The 23,477-nt window shown below is 40.1% G+C and overlaps 1 protein-coding gene across 3 annotated transcripts in view; it reads right to left on the bottom strand.

Moving 5' to 3' along the window:
* Positions 1 to 17,891, bottom strand: part of brsk2a (BR serine/threonine kinase 2a) — a 162,817-nt gene extending 144,926 nt beyond the window's left edge. For all 3 annotated transcript variants that reach the window (XM_041997792.1, XM_041997793.1, XM_041997794.1), the window contains exon 1: positions 17,577 to 17,891. In XM_041997792.1, coding sequence (XP_041853726.1) covers positions 17,577 to 17,670 — 94 coding nt within the window. In that variant the 5' untranslated portion in view covers positions 17,671 to 17,891. The remainder of the gene's footprint in view (positions 1 to 17,576) is intronic.
* Between the last annotated feature and the right edge of the window lie 5,586 nt (positions 17,892 to 23,477).

Genomic DNA, 23,477 nt, shown 5'->3' with positions numbered 1-23,477 from the left:
CCACCATTCTGCACATGACTGCTTGATTTCTGTCTCTGTACTAAAAGTAGTATTAAACACTAAAAGTGATAAACATCTGGCTTGATGCTGCTGTGAGGAAACAATATCATGGGGCTCCATCCACACCAGGGGCCAGTCCACTTGTGTCCTACAGTAGCTGTCATCATGGCAACCACTCCGATCAGGGCAGACAAGGCCCACACCACAGCCATAAGGCTGCAGTGTAGGACCCCAGCCACCCAGACAAGGGCAATCACTGCAGCAACAACCCCCAGACTGAGCAGAACCTCCGGTGCGGAGGATCACCATGAGGAAATCACTGGAGTTAAAACAAAGATTAAATAACCTTAAGAAACAATAAGCTAAGAGTAAGTATATAAATAAATAAACAAATAAATAAAATAAATACATTTGAGTAAAAATAAATAAAATAAAATAAAAAAATGAATGAATGAAAATGAAAATAAAATAAGATAAGATAAGATATAAAATTAAAAATAGCTTAAGATCAAATAAAATTTAGTCAGAAGCTAAGCTAAAAAGGTAGGTCTTTAGCCTCTTTTTAAAAACATCAACAGTTTCTGCAGCCCTAAGGCTCTCTGGCAGGCTGTTCCACAGACAAGGGCCAATGGAAAACAATGGAAAGAGGCCTCGCCATATGTTTTGGTCCCCACCCTTGGAACAACTAATAGACCGCTACCAGAGGACCTCAGGGTCAGCAAGGGTTCATAATTTAAAAGCCATTCAGATAAATAAGAAGGCCCAAGACCGTTAAGACATTTATAAACTACTAAAAGAACCTTAAAATCAATCCTGAAACGCACGGGGAGCCAACGCAGCGATTTTAAGACTGGTGTAATGTGTTCTTTACTCGCCCTCTGGTCCTAGTCAGAACTTGTTCCGCCGAGTTCTGAAGTAGCTGTAGGTTCGAAATGGACTTTTTGGGAAGACCAGAGAGCAGGTCATTACAGTTATCTAATCTACTAAAAATAAAAGCATGCATTAGTACCTCCGTGCTGGCAAGAGAGAGAAATGGGCAGACTCTGGCAATGTTTTTAAGATGATAAAATCCCGTCTTTGTGACATTTCTGATGTGTGGAATAAAAATCAAACTCAGAGTCAAAAAGAACACCTAGGTTTTCACACACTTAGAGGGACTGAAATTATGTAGTTTTGGTAAAATGATGTCTCTCTTGTCTTCAGGACTGATAATTACAACTTCAGTTTTGTCCTGATTGAGCTGTAAGAAGTTCTCTGGCATCCATGACTTTATGTCTAAAAGACAGTTTAAAAGGACACTGACTGGCTCCAGGTCATCAGGAGACACGGTGATGTAAAGGTGTGTGTCATCAGCATAGCTGTGAAAATCAATGTCGTGACTCCTGATGACATCTCCAAGAGGCAACATGTACAAATTAAAAAGTCTTGGGCCTAAAATTGATCCCTGGGGAACCCCACACTTGACTTCATGGATTTTTGAGGAGCATGTATCCATACTTACAAAGAATTTTCGATCTGTGAGACAGGAGTAAAACCATTTCAGAACAGAACCTGAGAGGCCCACCAGACTTCTGAGTCTGTCTAGTAAAGTCTGGTGATCAACTGTATCAAAGGCGGAGCTAAGATCCAGTAAAACCAGGAAAGAAAGTTTCTGTGAGTCTAAGTTAGATGTAAAATCTTTAACAATTTTTAAAAGGGCCGTCTCGGTACTGTGGTTTGTTCTAAAACCAGACTGATATTTTTCTAAAATATTATGTTTATGCAAAAATTCGTGTAATTGCATAAAGACAAGTTTTTCAATAATTTTACTTAAAAACGGTAAGTTGGATACAGCTCGGTAGTTATCAACAATGTCTAGATCTAAATTACTCTTCTTCAGAAGGGGCCTCAACACTGCCGTTTTAAAGGCAGCAGGGAAGACACCCGTCTGAAGAGAATAATTTACAACGTCTAAAAGCTCACACAAAGAAACCATAAAATGTTTTTAGAAGTGATGTGCGAATTGGGTCTAAAAGGCAAGTTGTGTTAAGTTGGGAGAAAACTCGACCAAGCATCTTTGCATCAACCAGGACAAAACTCTCCAGTGTTTCCTCAAGTAAAAGCAAAGCTTCAGGTCTGTTTAAATCAAAATGTTGTTGAGATAAAAGACTGGATCTAATAACATTGATTTTACTTCTGAAGTGGCATGCAAAGTCCTCACATGCAGCATCTGATGCAGGCATGGAAGGCTTATTAAAACTTGTGTTGTATTAAAAGATCTATTGTTTAAAAGGAAATTGGGGGTTACTCTTGTTTTTAAGATTGGAAAAATTAAGTGTTATGGCTTGTTTAACTGTTTTATTGTAGCTTTTAAGTTGTTCCTTAAAAATTTCTAAATAAATGATTAATTTTGTTTTCCTCCATTTCCTCTCTGCTCTCCTGCAATGTCTTTTGAGTTCTTTGATTTGCTCATTCCTCCATGGAGGAAGGTGTTTAAGCTATTACATGTCCAAATAACAGAATCGTGGGCTTGACTTAATTAACTTGTTCTACTAACTGACTAAACAAATATAAATGCAGACCATTATTTGCATTATTATAATTTGGTTAATCCTCCAAATGACTAACAGTCAAAGAATTTTGCAAGATAAATACTGACTCGCTTTCTCAACTAATACAAGCTTTGCCATCCTGTTGCATGACAAGTTGGGCACAGTGCAACTATAGGCTGATACGTGCAAACTGTTGTGCTAAATTGTAAAATCTTACATGTTATTTGAGAATTAAAGAAAAGAAAAAAAGGAGAAAAGAAGTTTAAGGCATATTTTAAAACTTCCCAGCAAAGACAAGTACAGCTAAATAAATAAAATTTCCTCACTAATAGGAACATATTTTATTATTTGAATGATTGATATCCAAGTTTAAACAATCTTTATTGAAGACTTTACAGGATCTTTTAGAAGAATTTTTAAAAAAAAAATCAAAATCCGAGATCTCTCTCATACATTTTCTAAAGAAAAGGGCGCGTATGAGGTTATTATGTGTGACAGTGTGAATGAAAATAAAAAGAGCAAAATAAATTAAAATTCATAGGTGCAGTCACACTAATTTGAGAACTGATAAGTGCATACTGTTGGTTCTTGAATGCAGTTATTGTGGCACCCATTTCAAATGGAAAACTGGTTCTTCTCAGCAGTCTTCCTCTCATATCATAACTGATAAGGTTACCAGTCTCCTATAGGGAACAGCACGTTAAGGAGGAGAACCTGATGAAGGTTGAGCCCCACCAACCCCAATCTTAATCACTGTCATTAGCTCCACAGGCACTTCCACTCTGACCCCATCACCTGAGAAATTAATCACATTCACAATTACCAACCTCCAGCACTCTATGTATGAATGCCCCCATTCACAAAGAAAACATGTGGTGTGTGTAGATTCATATGGAACATTTCATCTCTGCATCAATGACATGGAGATGTTTACATGAGATGTCTTGACATAAACATGTAAAGAAGATATCTAAATATGAATAAAAATTTAATAATTGGTGAAGGTTTCTAACGCAGACTTGTGAAAATTAAACAAAGTCTGGTTCAAAATTCTAGTTTCATTGTGTCATATTGGAGAAATAGTTTTACTGAGCAGCTTGTGAAAATCTCTTTTAGTATTCCATAAATAAAGGATGCTACAACACCAAAAAATATATTACTACCCAGTCTCCTGAAATAAATTGTTTCTATAAGCCAAGCTGTAAACTTGTGGGCAAGCTCCTCTGAAATAGTCTCCAGAAAAAAAAGAGGAAATCTTGGTGTAATTTAACCAGAAAAAATATTTAGGTATAGGTTTAACACTAAAAAATAGCACAGGCCTTCCTTAGACAAATCAATCCAGATATATAGTGTTAAAACACTGGCTGAGTGATGTCTGCCATTTAAAATTCAATACTTGACACTGTAGAGTTGTGCTCTTATGCAATGCAGAATCGAGCATCAGACACTGTTGAATATGCACAGCACTGAACCGGTTTTTGATCTTGTGCCTTGGACAGAAATATAAGGGGATTACAAAAAAAAAAAAAAAAAAAAAAAAAACAACAACCAAACACTCAAATAATCTAATTTCAATGACAGAAGCAATACCAACCATTTAGAATATTTACATTTACAATATTTTTTTATTTATGTTGTATGTATATTTTATGACAATACAGCAGTAGGGTACTGTATCTGATATTAACACTTTTTTTAAAACTTGGTATATTTCCAGTAACACCTGTAACATAGAATATGCCTAGTAATGTGTACATATACAAGCATAATGGGATCATTTTTCAAACAGCTGCAAAAAAGGTTTTGGAGTAATATGATCTCTAGGTTTAAGTGGCAATTGCACATTTTCTGTAAAACGGGGGGGGGGGGAGCTAAATGAAACATTAAAAATACAACCTGCCAGAAGCTGTTTTTGGAATAAGTACCATTCATCTGCTTTAGATGTTAAACTGAGACAAGTCCCACATGGAAAACAGTAATCACTCTGTGCAAGGCTGCTTATATTTGGATAGACACATAGAGGACCCTTTTTCCCCTTTTGTACCAGTCACTCTTAGCCTCTCCACAAGACATCAGAGACCTGCATGTGTGCAAAGGTCACATCAGGCAGAGAGCCTCTGTATAAACGAGAATAGGCCCAATGCGAGTACTGGGACTTGTTTAATGAGTCGCTCCATAGTCTGCACACACATTCCCAGGCCCCAGGAAAGGGCCTCGATGTGCTCTCAATACTCATCTCTCACCTCCAAGCCCTCATACATGGGACTTCTCACACGTGACATATACACTGCTACAATATAATTCACGGTGAACAAGAGCACTTCATTAAAGTGATCTTCAACAGGGGCTAGGGCCACTGAGAGGGTCTTCTAAGAAAGTCAAACAAGAATGAGGAGGTTTATATTAACTATCTCCTCTGGACAAGCAGGGGAATTAAGAACACAGGCAATCAGGTAAAGCCCACCACAATGATTTGATATACAATCTATAATCTACTGCAGGGGTGGCCAACGTCGGTTGCCACAATCCTGCAGGTTTTCCATGCATCCCTGCACCAACACACCTGACTCAAATTAAATGGATCCAACAGCCTATAAGGATCTGCACAATGACTCATTAGTTTAAATCAGGTGTGTCGGTGCAGGGATGCATGGAAAATCTGCAAGATTGTGGCTCTCAAGGACCGACGTTGGCCACGATCTACTGTATATCCCTCCGAAATCGGAGGGAAGGTGTTTTGTGTTTGTGTCCAAGTGCAGCTAAGCCCCTTTATAGTGTGTTTAGACCAGAAAAGATGTGGCTTTTAATTAAAAGGTCTGCTTGATGTAGTGTTGCATTCAGAGAGAAAGAAAGAGACCTTGAGGGGGAGAGTGGGAATAGTATAAAGTAAGAATGGTAAGGACAGAGAAAAGGTTAAAGGCTAAAATAAAGTCAGCCAACAATCACATATCTTACAGGTTTAATGAGCCAGAGCTTGTACAATAAATTTTAGAATAACAAACCACTGAATAATCTTAAATCATCTCTATCCACAGGTTTTTGCAAATGTATTCCTGCATCTTTCTTTCTTCTCTTTCTGAATCTGTCAGTGCTAAAAGAGCGATCAAAAAAAGTGCTGATACCCTCTCAGGGATGTGGGTGAATACAGAGCAGGGCACATGCAGAAAGGCAAACACACACATGCACAGAGCTCCTCCAGGTAAAGGTTTGAATATTTCATAAAGTCTCATTAAGAAGTGAATATAGGAGGTTGAAGTTTAATGACAGTGGTGAAGACAGAATAATAAAATCAGGTCCTGTGCAAGGCTAATCAGCCCAAGTCATGCAGACACAGTTGTAAGCTTAAGGGCGCCTGAAATGTGTGAACAACACTAAATGTTTCCCATTTACAACTGAGAAATTGAGGCATCTCATCTCTCTAGACTAAAGAGGTCTGAATATTCACTGATTAAAGAAAGTGACCTTCCAAATTTTACTGGAGCTTTTGTTAACAGAACAAAAATAAGGAAAACAGAACATTTTATACAGCCATCTGAAAGATGAAGGTCTTCTTTCTTAAGATGGAAATAAATCTTTGTGATGGGTGACTCAAAAGGCATTCAACAGAAGGAACCAGGAAAAACAAACAATCCTGTCTCACTGCTCCTTCAACAGCCCTTTGAAGAATGATTTTGTTCGAGTTACTGTACTGGGACCGGTTGAGAGTTGAGGAGAAGAAACTTTCGTTTCCATAGGGAGCCCAAACGCAGGATGTAGGACCAGGCAAAGACAGAGTGGAATGACTGCAGACAGACACCTGAAAAGGTGGGATTCCTGTGTGCTGAGGACATGAACCCATGAAGCAGGCCAACAGCCACGTTTCCAACGTCTTCCAAAGTCTTTGGTTCTGCACTCTCAATGCTCTCAGTCAATTTGGATATCTTTGAAGGTACTTGCAGAAACACACACATAAAAACACATATATATCCTAAAAGATTTATTTGTGATGAGGCTTTCTTATTAAGTCATATCATCACAAAGCAAATACATTTTAAGTTTGGAGCAGCTGGGCACTTTTCACTATTCTTTTGTATTTTTATTTTACAACCATATACAACAACTAACTTCTGCCCCAAAACTCACTTCTCATTTTTAAATGGCTTTCTTGACCTATTCTGCAGACCCTTCCAAACGTTGAGTGATGCACTGATTAGTTATTGAACAACCACTTTATCAGGCAACCCTATTTTTTTTCTATGTAATGCCTTGTTGCTTTTTTATGCTGACAAACATGCTGTGTCATTATAAACTCAAATGTTTTGCAAGACATATGTTGCAAGACTTTTTAAAAAAGTAAATTGCAAAAGATAAATGATAAGAGGCACGTTTAAATTACCCACACACTTAAATCATTGTTCAATTACTATTAGTGTCTTCCCTTGTGCTTTGCTACATAAAGTATGATGATGTGATCTGCTTAAAATCAGACTTTACAAGCAATTACCAGTGTTGGCCCATAAAGCCAACGCTGGGTATGCTTCTTCCATTATATATGGTATGATGGCCTCCATTCACATCAAATTAGCCCACTCACACACATTCCAACAAATAGTTATAAATGTGATTTGCTATTTTTAATACTGTTTTCTTTTTCTTTGCATGAGAGGGAGATAAGTAGAAGGGGAGGGGGTGAACAATATGAGAGTTTACTATGCACTTTGCAAGGCATTCACATGAAAATAAAAAATGACTGAGGATGAGGTCATGACTGAATGAATATCTGCTTTACTGTTTGTGAATGTGCTTTTTCCACATTCATGCTTATTATATTTTCATGAGTGGGCTAACGTTTATGGGTATATTGTGTGTGTTTCTGTACACTGACAGGAATATACTGCAATAGGAGTATATGTAAAGATTTAATTGAATTCCCTCTGCTACGATGGCAGCCCACAGCACTCTGGCTTATCCGGCCCTGAATTGCTGCCAGTGAGATCTAATCATGCTGCATGAAATGAGCCCTACCTGAGCAGAATTGCAGTACGAAGTCTGGAGGCTGCAGGGGAATACCTCCATTAGGCACAAAGCGAGGAAACGAGGGAGCAGGGGGGACCAGGTCAAGAAGGAAGGCAGCGGCAAGACATGAGGGGAAAAGGTGTAATAGATAGAGAAATAGGAAGAAGTTCCGCTTCAATATCTGTTTATTTGCCACACAAGGGGTGCTAATAAAGCACAACTTCTTAGTTGTAATTTGTACTATAGGTGCAATGTTACAAAAACTTTTAAAGATAATTTAATATAATTTTTTTTTTAAAGGAAGGTAGTTTCAACTGTTTTGTTAGTCATCACCCTGCCAAAGCTATATTAACCAAAGCTTGCAAGCCGAAAGAGTATCATAGAACTACAAATGCCATAATGATCATAATGACATGAGTCATGCAATGCCAAGCACACGTTTGTGGAGGAAAATGGACACTGGCACATTCATGTTCTCATCAGACAAACCACTAAGCATCCAAACAACACTTAGGGGGAAAAAAGCAGAGCTGACCAACCAAAATAACTACCTACAGGCCTGGCCTCAATCATGACTTCATCATGTGAAATTGCACATGAAATTGTACGTCTGTGTAGCTATGGGTAGTGAGTAGTAGTAGTAAAAACTGAGAAGACTAGGTTTACATGTGTGTGCAATCATGATGCATTAGTACAGACACGGACAGCTGGAAGGACTTTATACAGTGCTTTGACAAACCAGTGATGGAGGAGAGGACTGACTAACTTTCCAAATGTCCTGCAGGCATGTGGAAATGTGCGTGTTGGTGTGTGTGTGTGTGTGTGTGTGTGCATAAGAACATGTGTCCTCAGGCTCCCAGAGCTGCCCAGGGCGATCCTTCCTGCTATGACTGCATTTCCGCGATGGGTGATAGGAGCTCTGCAGCAGTCATTCCTGTATAAAAACTAAAACAGCCACAGACAATACCCCACTTGTGTGTAAATGCATGTATGTGTGTTTGAAACTGTGCATTATGTGTGACTGTGCATCACTGTGGTTGTGCATGCTTGATTTGAATAATAATAGAGGCAATGACCCTGAGAGACGCTTTACTGCTGTGACTCTTTTTCTCACTGAGAAACTCTCTCCTTTGTTGTAGCTGTCCCCCCTGCATTCTTTCTCTCTCTCTCTCTTGCTCTCTCTCTTTCTTATGTTCACCCATGTCCCATGAGTTAGGATTCTCAGACAGTGCTGTGTACCTGCAGAGAGCCTGTGAAACAGAAACACGCAGAGCACACAGAAACACAGGCCCTCAGACACCAGCGCACAAACGGAGCATTGCGGCAACAGCCACCTCAGAAATGAGCAGCTCTTAGTGATGAATAAAAGGAAGTCAACTATGTGGGGATGAACCCTTCCCCTACTTCATCTGTTTTTACCTTAAATGCTCCATCAGTTGCTCTATTAGCCAGAAAAAAAGTGCAACAAAAGAAATCAAGACATATGGGACAGACAGCCAGACAAAAGTAAAATGCAGGTAAAAAAAACACAAGAGAGCAGGAGAGAAAGAGGATAGATGAAAAAGATCAAACTGTCATCTGAAAAAGAAATAAAGAAATTAATCATTCTTTGCAGTAGCCTCACTGGGTCCTGACAGGGCAAGAGGTCATCTCACTAATGTATTATCCCATCTCTTCTTAGGCATTCATAACAGCTTCTGACCCCATGACAGTGTAAAATTGGATTTAGTGACTCAAATTTTTAGGCTATTGAAGGGAAAAGTATTAACTTTTCATTGGGAAAATAAATACAAGTTTTAGTTTAGTCATCTGCACTACGTGAGAGAGACGTTACATTACAGTACAGAAAGGAATTTAAATGCTGGTTGAAAATAAAAATGGAGCAAAGTCCACATGGCAGATTGTGCTGGCTGCATTAAAAGATTTATGCTGAAGTACTCTCACAAACCACAGCCCTAAAAAGTTAGGGATTTTGAGGGAAGTGGCACAAGCTTAACGTCAAATTTAGGCCAAAAGGGAGGAAAGCACAAAGAATCAATCTGGACTCACTGCTTTAATATGTCATCCACTGTTTTTATCCTGATGCATAGTCATGGCAAAGGATCTGACCTGGCAGCAGGCTTAAAGCACTTAGTCATTCTCTGATCAAGTGGCACCACATGAGCAAACAGTTTGTTTTGGCCACACGGCTGCAGCAACACCTGCGATCTAGGTGGCTTTCGCTGCGAACTGGCAGCAACACTCCTTGTCATCAGAACAACAAAGAGAACCGATCCTCGCTCTTCTCTCCATGAAAAACACCACTCCTTGATCTTCCAAGCTGAGATAAAATGAGTGAAGCTGCCTAGCACAGTGATAATTCTGTTTAGTCTGGCCAAGTGTTAGAAATCAGTGTCACAGAGACAAGCGGCCAGTTTATGTTGCTGGTTTCTGACCAGTCATGCTCATCTAAACTAATCTCATTGAGGGCCATCAGCTTCACTTCACATGCCAAGCCACATCTCAGGTGTTTCAGGTACAAGTGACATTGTGTTTTGTAATCTAAAGAACTGAAAACACAGTGCATGGCAATGAAAACGCCAAATGCATCACAATTACCCTCCTTATGTCATCTGGTAGGTGCTGCACTCTGTAAATGAGTGCACAATTTCATTCATTTACTGTACGTTTTCCTGGAAAACAGTCCAAAGGGAATTGTTTGCAGGTCTGCCTAGGCAAAGAAACTGGTTTCCTGCAATTTAGAAGTCATTTATCAGGCATATTCATAATGCAATAACACATTGCTAATACATATTTGTTAAACAAGCTGGCCTTTTAATGACGAAGCACAACAGGTAAAATGGGCAATCTGACTGAGTATGTAAATTTAAGTAAGTTATATACTTCAATGAGCTGTAAAATGTCATAAGTAAAATACTCTATATATTTTCACTTTGTATAGTTCTCTACACATTCTCCATTGGGGCCAGTCCAGTACCTGTACCCTCTAATTCCACATCCCTGTATTTCAAATGCACACAGAATATGTTATTGCATTATTTTGTCAAAAAATGCCTGGATTTAGTCTTGAACATAGCATACGTTGCTCTAAAACCTCTATATAATTAGCAGCATTAGGCCATGATCTGATTTTATTCAGTTTTAATTCAGTTTAATTCAGCTTTATTTGTACAGCACCAACTCATAACAACACCATCTCAGAGCACTTTACAGACAAAGCAATTCAAGTCAATTGATTGTGATTCAATTAGTATTCAACAAGCCCATAACATTTCCTTAGCTAGGCTATTTCTTTAATGCATCTGTTAAGAAACTGGAGATTGACTCCCTATTTTTGCTCTAAAAGTAGCCCTATGTAACTTTCTGAACTTGAAATATGCATTTCTGGCTTGTTTTGATGACACAGCTGCATTTATTGTCTACAATGCGGGAGCTGTTGTTGCCCTGCGGTGTCCTGAGTCTGAGAAACCATTCTACGTTACTTTACAACTTAGTTTTACTTCACACACCATGTCACACACACCAGCAACTGGATATTAACACCATTTTCTACACACACCATGGCAGATTACTCAAAGAAGAGACAGCATTATAAATGAGAAAAGAAAAGAAAAGAAAAAAGAAAAGAAAAGAAAAGAAAAAGTGACTAAGTGAAAAAGCAAGAGATAAGACAAGAGCTCAAATCAGACTGACTTTTACTTGCTGGCATAAGCTTAGAGTAGAGGCAGGATGCCAAATTAGCCATCATTAGGGTACGCCTCACTGAGAAAATCTGAAAAAATTCAGTAGAGCTTTTTTTTTTTTAAGTACTCAGGATAACTTTATTCCTTTATTTTTTACATTTTACTGCATTGCCACCAACTTTTTTCATGATTTCTCATAACTGCTAAAATCATGTGAAATGTTGCAATGACAGGAGAAGAGAGATTTTTTTTCAATTCACATCTACAGCAACAAATGTTGTCAATGTGAATTTCACAAATGTGAAGCAGCAGTTAAAAAAAAAAAAAAAAAACTGCACCAAAGTCAAGGTCACAAGCTGATACTTTGAGAGGGTAAAGCAGAAGAAGCAACACTGGGGTGGTAGTGAGGTGAAGAGTCCCCTTCACCCCCCATCCCCCCAACGTAAGGACAGCCTGCCAAGGCTAGCTGAGCTGACGGCAGCTAAAGCCGAGGCTCCCCACATGTGCTAATCTCCCAGATTTAAATGGGAACACAGCACAGAGCAGGGAAAGCCGGTCTGATCCATGACTGTACGTCTGAGCACGCGCAAGCAAAGGCATGCGTGCACATGTAGAATACATGTGAAAACTCATTATTACACATTCATTTTTTGCATATTTTTTATACATATTTATAGATATGGCAGTAGCACATAAACACTGTGCATCAACCAAAGATAAAGCTGAAAGCACAGGGAGCAAAAGAAGATTTTTCAATCTGGATAAAAATTTAAAAAAAAAGCTAGAGAGCAAGCTAAATGAAAGCAACAGATAAAGACTGCAGGATTTGACAGTAGGAGTGGGAGAGAGTGCTTCCTTTCTTTCTTCATGAGGGAAGACCAGGAACCAATGTGAAGCAGGGAAACCATGACAACCAGACAACCAACCTTGGCAACCAACCCAGCATTCTCACAGTCAGAGCCAGACAGGCAGCTCAGCAAGGGTTAATCTCAACTGGGTGAGAGAGGAGAGAGACATGCCGATTAAACCCTACTGCTATGTGCACAGACAGTTAATACTCTATACAGGACTGTGTCTTAAAGACATAACAGCTGACTTGACCAGTTGAATATTTTTATTGAAGCAACAGTAGAAAGCCAAATATAGCTGTAGCAATCTGGACCACCCTAAATGGTGAAACTGTGTTTTTGCTTGAATTCTCTTTGCTCCGCTAAAAAACTAGAAGCGTGAAATTCTGAGTAGCATGAGACAAAAATCACATTACAGGAAACACAGAACCTGGGCAGAGGTGGGAACCTTCAATGATAGAGGGCAACGTGGACAAAGTGAGGCGTGTGGAAAATGGACCATAGCACCATGTCATCCTCCTAACTTCATTCTCCATGCTATATAACATGGTAGAGAAAAAGTGACAGAAGACACACCGAGTTAGGATGAGAACCAAATGGAAAGTGAAAGCACCTGTCCAAAAAATACATTTAAAAAAATGAACACGCTCATTCAAGATCACCCAGAGGCCCAGATTTCGGCACTCCTTCATTTATTCACTGACCTCCCATTTAAAGATTGAGCCCTTACTCCCTGGAGGTCAGCAATAGAGAGATGAAAATCAGGGAGGAGGGGAAAGTAATGAAGAGAATAATCAATACTTTGCCTTAATTAATAACTTCCACTGCAGTCAGAACATTCAAGAGCACTTCATGCTTTCAGTTCAAGATTTTTTCCACTTTCTCATCCCACCCACATCTACTGCGCTTTCTCTTTGCCCTCACTCAGTTTCGCTCCTCCCCCCCAGTTCTCCACCTCTTTCCTCATCATTAATCTCTGAAAATCGTTGGCTACATACATTCCTCGCAATCGATGCAATTCCACCGAGGTCTTGTCTGATTTACCACATGGTTGGATGCCTGTATGAATCTTGACTGGCCAGGGGAAAGGGACAGAGAGGCAGAGAGATGAAGCAAGGAGGGTGGAAAGAGGTGCACATTAAATGACAGAGACCATCATCATTATATAACCTCAGCCAAAGTCAGAGACAATAAAAGGACTAAAGACTGAGTGCTGGTTTGATTTGCTTTAGGCATATGTGCGTGCATCTTTCACCATGCCTGAAAATGACCAAAACAGTGATGTGAATGAGTACACACACAGGGGATGTATTCATAAAGCTCACAAATGCACAGCATATGTAGCTGAGGTATAGACACACCAGCTCTCTACAATTTAGGATGTGTTTCAGGGCTGAGGGAGCCAGGTTTTTGGCTTGAGCCATACAGTTGAACAGCTGAAACCATGCACCCTTGGCTTCTTGCTCTACAGCTCTGATCCAGCCTGCTAACACAGGGAGCAACCCAGCTGGGAGCAACACAGCACAGCCACTGGGTCAGGCCCTTTCTGACCAGAATCTCTGAACATGCCTACCAAAACACAGGCCAATCATCACAGCCTCTTATTTATTTACCTCCCTCCCACTGATTTTAGGTTAAAGCTTGCAACGTTTTTCTGGGTAATCTTGTGAACACAGGGGAGATATACACCTGTGTTTCAAGATTATGTCAAATGGAACAAAGGTAACAGGTCAACAAGCATATGGGCACCTGCTTCACTCACAGAAAACACATGTACGTGCATCCAAAATCATTAACAGCTTTATAAAGACACTGACTGAACATGCCCTCCTTACTTGTCATAATCAGGTATATAATGTGCTGTGAAACAGTATGGATCTCCTTCACCTGACAGTAAATCTTTGGGAGTGGCCATTGATCTCATTCAAGCATGTCTGTCTCACCAGCCATCAGTCAACGCCAAATTAACAGTTTTGCATTGTTGTGCAATGTACCAGACATCCAGAATTCAGCATATGCACCTACCCACATGCTTAAATGAACAAAAAGAATGGCAAACGAAGGACTTTTCTTTCGCTCTGATTCACAAAAACGCAACCCAATAGTCCAAACAGTGAAATCCACAGTAAGAGTTACAAACTGGCCGGCCTTGTGCTGACACGAAGACAGCTAGAACAGCAGGATGCTGGCTTAAATGCCTTGTAGCAGCCAATCTCAAACACAAGCTCCTCAGCACATGGACCACAACAGAGAGAGGTAAAGAGAGAAATAAGAGCAAGACAACATCACAGACAGCTTTGTGTCAGATGAACAGTCAATATGAAAGTCCCCAAAGCACAAATGATTTCACTCTCTAAACGTCAACCAAAGAATCAAGGGGCTGGTACATCAACTTTTAACTCTTAGCTTGTCAATATACAAGTCTTGGGGAGGGGGGCATAGATTTACACTGGATTAACGTGCAATGTTTTCGAGACGATAGACCTCGAATCCGCTAATAAGACAGCCCTCAGGAGCAAAGTAAAGGCACAGCAAGCCAGTGTTATCCAACATATTAGGGAACAGAGCGGTGATTCAGATGGTCTTAAGTCAGTTCACTGGCAAAAACACAAATCTAGCATATTCAGATTTGTCAAACAAAGCTTTGAGATTCTGTAAAACAAGAGGGGAGTTATTGCAAATCCTGCTGTGGCGGAGGTTTTCAAGTCGTAGATTTTATTAGCTGTTACAATAAGTGCCGGCACAGTTGCTGTACAATAATGGCTAAGATAGAACGTTATTCAGAAGATGAGTGAGTGTGATATAAAAAGACAGGCTGTTTAGGCAGGGCAGATACTAACACACATATTATATGCAGATGAGGACCTACACCAAACAGGATGTTTTGGACAAGTTCTGTCAAAGAAGTGCAGTAACTCTTACTCTCCCCTCAAAATGCCCTCATACTTCTGCAGCTTCAGCACCAATCAGTAGCCAGCCATGCAGACACTCCATATCTATAGACCTCTTCAGGCCCCAATGCACACCTGACAAAAGGAGGAATCAAATACATGGACTGTGAAAACTGAAGAGAAACAGTGGTGTGTACCATATAAATACTCTCTCAATCCATGCTGACAAACCAAATTTGAATCCTATATGAGTCCTATATACCAGTAGACTGTATGAAGTCTGTTCTCTGAAAGTAAACTTGGGAGAACTGCTAGGTTGCTAAGCTCGAATGGGACAGCCCATAGCACCTTTGGGCCACGTGAATGTGTGAGTAAGAGCTGGGAGGACTTTGGCTGTGAAGGGGATTAGATCAGGAAGCCAAATCAGAACGACTGTGGTGGCCATGTGTGTGTGTGTTAGGACAAGGCCTAATCACTTAATGAACACGGAACAGCACAACTCCTCTGAGCTGGACGGCCAGATCAAGCAAAGGTCTTCCGCTTTCTTCCCTCTATTAATACGAGCCAACCACAGCCTGGGAAACCTCGTGAGGGATTTATCTCACTGGACCATCCCCACTGCCAGTCATGATCGAGTCCAGCCCAGTGGGCACTCACACTTGCCAGGCCAACCCTTTTCATGGGGGCCTGGGAAGAAGATCTGACAGATTAACCAATGGTTAACGGACAAATTGGATATTATACACTGTCATTAATTTGAATGGGGTTGGCATGGACAAGCAACACAGACACCAGTGACCAAATGATTTTCTAACTTAGAACACACATGCACACAGAAAATGCCAGCATTTGCAGTGCAGTGTGATCAGAAAAATTAAAAACCCAGTATCAAACAACACTTTGAAGATGTGTGTTGCCTGATCAGCAAAGGCTGGCCATATTTAAAATAAGTTGTATTCCAAACTGACATTTACACTCTTTTGTGGCATTTGAAGTGAGCAAGAAAAGTGCGTCAAAATCTGACCCAACATTCACAGAAATAGAAGATGAGCCATAGATGATCTCAGCGTCAACACATAATTAAGCGTCTGTAAGAAAGCAGACCATACCAGCTCTATACAAACACATATTAGAGTTGGCTCTGAGTGAGCACTATTCCTTCTTTTATTAATGCCTTTAGAAAAATAAATAAATAACTGGAAGATAGCCAAGAGCATTAACCTCCATTGTTAGATCATTGTACAATCGCCATACCAGCTATTATACATCTTGCTTAGGAAGCAGAACTTTGCTGATGTTGCATTCAGCATGTATTTGACTCTAAGAGGGATATCTTGTAGGGAAACGTTTGTTGTATGGTGAGAAGGTTGCATGAGTTATGAAGGCTTACATACTCTCTCACACCCTAGGGAGACATGCAGACAATCCATAATAAAGAACAGTGAGCAATGGCCAGATGAATTAAGTCACCGAGAGAATATTTCAAGAAAGAATACTGTTTAAAAGTGCACACAAACATTTACACACATGGCCGCCCAGCATGACCAGCTGGACCAGGTAGGGGAAGCATCGCCTATTATAGCCATTTTAGACAGCAGATGGGAGGAAAATCTATCCACAGATAGGAGCAGAGGAGAGGAAAAGTCTCTTACTAGCTTTCTTTTCAAGGGTTGGTGAGCTTAGAGAGCATGCTGCATCAATCCTGCTATTTCTGCCTACACACTGGGCTGTGCCTGCCTCTCCTTTCACATGGCTCTGCTGCATGTACTGGACCATAGAACATTCTCAGTACCCAGTCACAAGTGATGAGAAGAGGGCTGCACATAGGTGATATAGTATGGGATGTCAACCTGTTCTCATCCCCAGGGGCATCCCCCTATCACTTAATGCATTGTACATGTGCCATGCAACTTTAGAAACTGCAGTGTCATTCCTGTCTGGGCTGAGATAAAACATGTGCTCCTGATTCCAGTTTTATCCCCTGGAGTATATGACTATAGATTAGAGTGCCTTTTTATTTCTCCAACTCTACGAGCAGCTCATGGTGTGTCAAGGTGGGAAGCTCTTCTCCATATCGGAGGAAACCCACGTATTGCAGTCACAGCCAGTAGGAGAAACGCCTGCCTCTCTCTTTGCGTGCCTGCGGACTAAGAATAGATCAATGTATCAGGCAAATCGGGATTAACGGCGTTGTGCTCAAATCACACAACACACTAACGCGCGCACACACAAACAGGAGAGCCGACCCAGCAAAAAAAAAAAAAGTTAATTTTCATTTCCCACCACACTGTCATCATTTCTGGTGTTGGATGGTCTGCACGCTGCTCTCCTCATCAATACACACACTCGGTCCAACGCCAACGCACAGGCAACAAACCCATGTAAAGCAACATCACACAAATCCCTCTTCATCCCACTGTGTGAACAATGATTATGTCAGATCACTGCTGAAATAACAAACCCCCTTCAAAATGCCCCCAGAAGGCAGGGCAGGTGTTTGTAACTAAGCAGTTAGTTATTTATCACCTGCAGACACTCAGCCGGCCAAAATTCAACTCGCTGCGGAGCGCTCCGAAAATAAATTGTGCAATTAAAGGAGGATGCAGAGAGCAAGCTGTCCCAACTAACCTGTCTGTCCTTTTCCGAGCGTCTTCTCCAAACGGTAAGGTCCCACGTAATTGGCGTGTTGGGCACCGCTGTTGTCTTTACCGGACGATGACATGTCGGATCTGTGTAAAAATTAAACACTTTCTAATAAAGCGCACGCAATTAAACACTCCTAGCTGGAGCTCCAAGCCGCCGTTTTCTCTCAAGTTACTCCACAGCTTCTTCCCTTCCTCTCGCTTTCTCTGTCTTTTTCCCTACCTCACTCGTTGTTTGAGGAGGTGAGGCTCTCTTTTTCTCTCCTTTTGCTCCTATCGCCGCAGACGAGTCGCAAGTGCCTTGAATATCATTGTAGGTGAAAGCTGCGCTGCCGCTGTGCGTCTGTGGGAGGTGCTGCCGAGCCGTTAGGGATGATTGACAGCGCGTCCAACCAACCACAGAGCGGAACTCTTCTGTTCCCGCCTCATTTGCTGTTGCTGTAGCGTTTTCTGCTTTTTCCAGAGTTCCAGTTTATAAGCTTGAAAGTTTAAACCCACATTAAAACGTACTTTTTGCTTCAGATCTTTAGACCATAATGGAGTGGGATTATAATTTATATGTTTAGACCTTGTTGGCAATAAATCAGGTAAAGCCTCTCTGGATTAAGCCCCCCCCACCCCCCTCCCCAACACACACACACCCACACACACACACACACATACACACACACACACACACACACATACACACACACACACACACACATATATATATATATATATATATATATATATATACACATAAACACACAAAACCAGCAGTAGAGTCTAGATTTTAGTATTATTGTGCAGATAGAAAATCTACTATAGAATAACTTTTTCAAGCACGTTTTCCATTCGTAAAAAGTTTGTGTCCAGTAGATTTTACTGCATTTAATATGATAAATAACAAATCTTCCCATTTCCCCCACAATGTTGTTCTGAGTACAATTTCTTTGCTGAAAAACAAACAACAAAAAAGAACAGTAAGAGAAGTAATTAAAATATATATTCTTATGTTGTAAGTGCACCCACCACACCTGTGTAATATAGAAGTTGTGATGCCAGAAAGTTGACATACAAAGTAAAACAGCAATGAGCAAAAGCCAGTTTGGATTTAAGGTGGCACACATGCCACATTTTTTGCTTGGCACAGTTTGTACTCCTACTGGATTCAAACTTAATCTGATTTTATTTTAACTCATGTAATCAAAAAAGTAATTTGTGTTTGAGAGCAAAATAAAATAATAGAATTTAATACATGAAACAGCCTCCTTCTACTTCTCCAGTGGGTTTTCTTTATTGAATTTATTCTTAAGAGCTGCATGGTGATGTGGTGGTTACCCCTGTAGCCTCACAGCGAGAGGGTTTCTGGTTTAAACCTCAGCGGTGGCATTTCTGTGTGGCAATTAAATGTTCTCTCATTGTGTGCCTGGGCTTACTCTAGCTTCTTTTCACAGTCAAAAAGCATGTATGTGACCCAAGACCATGGATTGGATTAAGCAGATACTGAAAAAGGATGGCTGGATAAAACTACTTATTGATTCTAAAGTTTCATCCTAAGCAACTGACATGCAGAAAATTGATGGGTGTGGTGTTGCTGGGCAGTTTTGTTCTGTTATTCAGTCTTGAGTACCCTAAGGAATTAAATGAAGTGCATTGTTGAAACAAAAGTAAACTTACTCCAAATATCACTTCTCATCAGAAAGCTCAATTTTCCGAAAGTGATATTATTGTATCTTAAAAAATAAAGCTAAAAACACAATTCACAAGAGTTTCTTTTTTTTCTCTTCTGTCCTCTTTGTCTCTGTCCTATCCCTCTCTCTCTCACTACCCCAGAAAGACAGCCTTGCTGTGATTGCAAGTGTGTGCAGCAGGAGAAGAGTGTGTTGGCCCTTCAATTCATTTCACACCCCACTGGTCTGAGACCTGTGACTGTGGCTCTGGCCTCAGTCTGTTCCTCACACCCTGAGAGAGTACAGGTGTCAGGGGACACATGCAAGAGGAACACACACACCGATGCTCAAGCACGCACAAAAGCACACCATGTGACCTCTATTCTTTTAACAAAACAAGGTTGAAGGAGCTCCTGAAATATTAAGCAAGAGGAATTGCATCAACAACACACGGTGGGCTACTTCAAAGAGGATGTTCACATACTTTTCTCCTATCACACCTAAAGATTTAAAGATACAGACACTGCTAAAATTGTCATTACATTCCAGTTGTGTAGTTAATGCAGAGCATCATCTTTCAGTTCATCTTATATATATACACACACACATATATATATATATATATATATATATATATATATATATATATATATATATATATATACACATACATACATACTGCACACGATGCACATGCCCCAGTTTAGTGCCTTTGAGGTCTGTGTTGAGAATGTGTGCTGTATCCCTGATGCCCTTCACCACACTGGGAGCCCAGTTTATGCAAAGAGGTGTGACCCAAAGTGTCACTCACGTGATTGCGTGGTGCCAGGTGGACAGGGTGTGTGATGTCAGAGCCAGGTGCCAGGTGGGCACCATCTCAATAATGCATCATGCTCAGCACTGGTACTGGCAGGTGGAACACTTTGAAGTGTTCCAGAAACATCTGTAGTCTGAGTTTTTAATCACCATCCCTGTGCCCTCCTATCAGTTCATCTCCACTCCTCATTAGCCTGCATCCCTTTATGGATCTACCCTGTAAACAAATTCTTGAGAACATGTCTTAGCCTGTGTTTAAGCCATTGCATTAGTCATTGCTTGAAAATATGTGTTTATGCATTAATATTTGTATTTACACGAGTTAAACCATGTAGTCATCAAGCAGCACAATTCAATCCAGCAGGATCAATAAAATCTCCATAAATGTTTGTGTTCTGCATATTTGTAGAATATGCAGCAGGATAAAAATCATCTGAGTGTATATATATATATATATATATATATATATATATATATAAAACCTGTGCTATATTTACATATATAAAATTTACTACTAAATTGTGATCAAGTGTGTGCTAATAGTTACCCTCCACATCAAACTAAACATTTCTGTTATATGTTCACATAGAAATGGGAAAAGGTGGACTGTGAAATAATTTTTTACCAAGTCTGGATCATCTCATCTTTCTTTACTTTACACAGTAATATGATGAAAGAAGGGGTGTGCCAGAGAAAGAGAAAAAAAGTTAAATAAGCTAAGCAATGAGACAAAGAGTGAGGATTATCACAGAAGTTGAACATATCTAATGTGTGGCAAGAGTCCAACAGCCTCTGGACAAGAGAGGGAGGCCCAGACTGTATAATTACTTCACCTTAGTACCTTATAATGAATAGATTCATAGCTCAGTCTGACCAATTCAGCAGGGAGCCATAAACACATTAACTTACACTGGATGTGTGCACATACAGTACTCAATCCCTCTTGCCATGTTGCAGTTGCTACATACACAAACCCAGTACATTTGAACTTACAGCCCTTCAGGGCTACAAACTGGTTATTGCCAGTTAGCTGCTTGCTGAAAGCTGCTGGCTGGACTGGGCAGCCATAGCTTGATTAATTGGCTTGTTATCGATATACAGGGGAGACTGCTAGAGTTTATATGCAAATGTTTACAAAACTGAAGAGAAGAGAAATAAATGAAAGCTGAAAATAGCGGCAGTCTCCTGCTTGGTTTTTGAGCTCTAATGTTTCACATGACTAATAAATAGAAAGATGGAAAGAAGTTTAGACGAAGTAGAATATATGCATTTATAACACCTCCACAAAAAAACTGAAAAAATAAATGATATTAAAAAGAAACAACTAGAGAAACATGTTCAACTAATCAAGTTAGTTTGTAACAGCTCATTAACACGAGTTGATATAAAAGAGCACCAAGTTAAGCTGGACAGAGATTAAGTAATCAGGAGACATCTCTGAATTCAGAATGTGTTTCTAAAAACAGATAGATAAAGCATAGAATTTGATCTACACAAACATCACGTTATTTTTTCACATGAGACTGCTCCCATGGAAGATAAGAACAACTTGTGAAGACCACAGAGCACACACCCATAGAAGACAATAGTACAAGTGACTCTCTCCAGTGTCTCACAAAGATACCTGCCTGGGGTTATAGCATTGATATAGATTTCTCATGTGCAGGGTGCAAAGATTTTCTTTGTTAAAGTTCACAAAGAAAAAAAGTAACAAAATCCACACCATCAACAAAGATCATTAACTGTGAGGTTAAGCCACAAAAGAATATCGGTACTTATGGCAGGAACAAGTTGGGTCATCACATGTAAGTGAGGGAGAAAAAAGATCTTCTTATTCTGACACTAGAGGACACTTGATCATGTCTCAGGGGGTATTTGAGGACTTTGAAGTGTGGGACACTCTGTCCCTCATCACTATCACTTCTCTATGCAAATATGTTGAAACATGCTCAAATGTGTGCATGCACTCCCATGTATGCACCATCTAGTGTGCACAAGTACCATGAGCAGCAGCCAGCTGGTATTCATTTCAAATGTCACTACAGTATGTTAGTTGTGCACTGACATGCCCAGCAGTGACTGTGGAGGGAATATTCACCACAGGGAATAAGCCTCGTTTTTCTCACTTACACGCACATGTAATGTACACTTGCTCACACGGAGGGTCACACATCTACAGCTGCACTGCCCCCTGCTGGTTAGTAAAATGCAAATTCTTTCACATCTAAAACCCCTACCAGGGACATCCATAATGCTACACAAGCAAATATGGAGAAATTGATTGTTTCCCTACATTTCTGATATTATATACTTTCATATAAATGAAGTCATACACTACAGTGAAACAGCAACAGAGACTGTGCCATGGATTGTCTTGCATCAAAAGACTCATCTCTTTCCACATGACATCATGAAATCCCAGTCACAGCCATCTGACCCAGTTTGCTTCTTTTTCTCCTGAATGTGTTGCAGATTTAAAGAGCTGAACAGCCCTGGCAACAGCGAAATAAGCTCAAGAAATCAGGTGGATTTCGCTTTCCTGTTGTGAGTCTTCAAACAGTTAGTTGGATCCCACAGGGTATTACACAGCAAGAGACAATAAAATATGGTCTTTATTTCTTTTTTACAATTAAATATCAAATGAACACAAAAAGAGGACCAACCGGTGCAGTAATTAATGTGGATAGCTCTAAAGCAAAACATATTCATTGCTTCATATCCACATATGTAGATACTTACATATTCACAAATGCACAGACAGTGCGAGCGTTTCCTCTTTAATCATAGCCTTTTTGCAATTACGGGGAACGTAATTGCAGTATAAGAAGCAAACTTGGTAATCATGTTGAGGGTTTGGCTGTGGCATTGGATAATTAGGTTTGCTGTGTTCGCCTCACTAATCACAGGGACATTTAATGGAAGCGTAGTGTGAAGGACTAAAACAACTACATTTAGAAGTGATAAATTCAGTGATCATTCATTCAGAATGCGCAGCGCCTGTTGTCTCTCCAGCTCATTATCAGTTTGAGTTTAGAATAACACATCACATATGGACAACAAGAATATAATAATGCCTTCCACTGTGATTACCAAGCCTTCACTGGCAGAAATCAGCAGTAATTCAGTTTCCTCATGAACTACAGCCTTTATGTCTTTAAACTTCTCCAGTTTGAGCTGCATTGTGGAAATTTCTGACAAGAAATGAGAAAACAAACATTTTAACAAAACTGACTGCTTGCCAGTATCCATTTAGGTACTCTTAACAGCAGCTGCTGATAAGGTTGGCTACATACAGGTGACCTTTCTCTGTTGTACACTGTCTGCATGCCCTTGAAAATGACTCACACTCACTTATAAAGCTTTCGTCTCTGGCCAATTTGGAATCTGCTCCTGGCAATGTCACTCGCTCCAGCCTG

Source organism: Melanotaenia boesemani, chromosome 10, assembly GCF_017639745.1.
Source record: "Melanotaenia boesemani isolate fMelBoe1 chromosome 10, fMelBoe1.pri, whole genome shotgun sequence".
Taxonomy (NCBI): domain Eukaryota; kingdom Metazoa; phylum Chordata; class Actinopteri; order Atheriniformes; family Melanotaeniidae; genus Melanotaenia; species Melanotaenia boesemani.
Note: the sequence above shows the minus strand (reverse complement) of the source record. Positions and strands in the feature narration are given on the sequence as shown.